The sequence below is a fragment of the Suricata suricatta genome, unplaced genomic scaffold, assembly GCF_006229205.1.
Source record: "Suricata suricatta isolate VVHF042 unplaced genomic scaffold, meerkat_22Aug2017_6uvM2_HiC HiC_scaffold_34752, whole genome shotgun sequence".
Classification (NCBI taxonomy): Eukaryota; Metazoa; Chordata; class Mammalia; order Carnivora; family Herpestidae; genus Suricata; species Suricata suricatta.
In genome coordinates, this window is record NW_021881272.1 from 1 (window position 1) to 709 (window position 709).

The 709-nt window shown below is 47.1% G+C and overlaps 1 protein-coding gene across 1 annotated transcript; it reads left to right on the forward strand.

The window, feature by feature from the left end:
• Positions 1-8: 8 nt before the first annotated feature.
• Positions 9-704, forward strand: LOC115285032 (olfactory receptor 4A15-like; the record flags this gene model as incomplete). The annotated part of the gene is made up of 1 exon (XM_029931446.1): positions 9-704. A coding segment is annotated over one exon (696 nt), but the record flags the coding sequence as incomplete, so codon positions are not given.
• Positions 705-709: the final 5 nt, after the last annotated feature.

Below are 709 nucleotides of genomic sequence, written 5' to 3' on the forward strand. Positions count from 1 at the left end.
TGACTGAGTTTGTCCTCTCGGGGCTCACTCAGAGCCTCCAAGGTCAGAGAATATTATTTGTTGTGTTCTTGCTCATCTACATGGTGACAATGGTGGGCAACCTCCTCATTGTGGTGACCGTGGTGGTCAGCCCAACCCTTAATGCCCCTATGTACTTCTTTCTTGGTAACTTATCATTTATGGATGCTGTATATTCTACTACAGTCACTCCAAACATGATTATTGACTTACTCTATGAGAAGAAGACCATTTCCTTCCAAGCGTGCATGTCCCAGCTCTTTCTAGGGCACCTGTTTGGTGGTGCAGAGATTTTACTCCTGGTGGTCATGGCTTATGACCGCTACGTGGCCATCTGCAAACCCTTGCATTATTTGAGGATCATGAACCAACGGGTGTGTGTTCTGTTGCTGCTGTTGGCCTGTGTTGGAGGTTTTCTGCATGCTCTGGTTCACCTTGTCTTTGTTTACAACCTTCCCTTCTGTGGTCCCAATGTCATCGACCACTTCATCTGTGACATGTACCCATTATTAAAACTTGCCTGCACTGACACTTACGTTATTGGCCTGACTGTGGTTGCCAATGATGGCGCAATCTGTGTGGTCATCTTTACGGTCTTACTCATCTCCTATGGGGTCATTCTGCACTCCCTGAAGAACCTTAGTCAGGAAGGGAGGCGCAAAGCCTTATCTACCTGTGGGTCCCACATTAC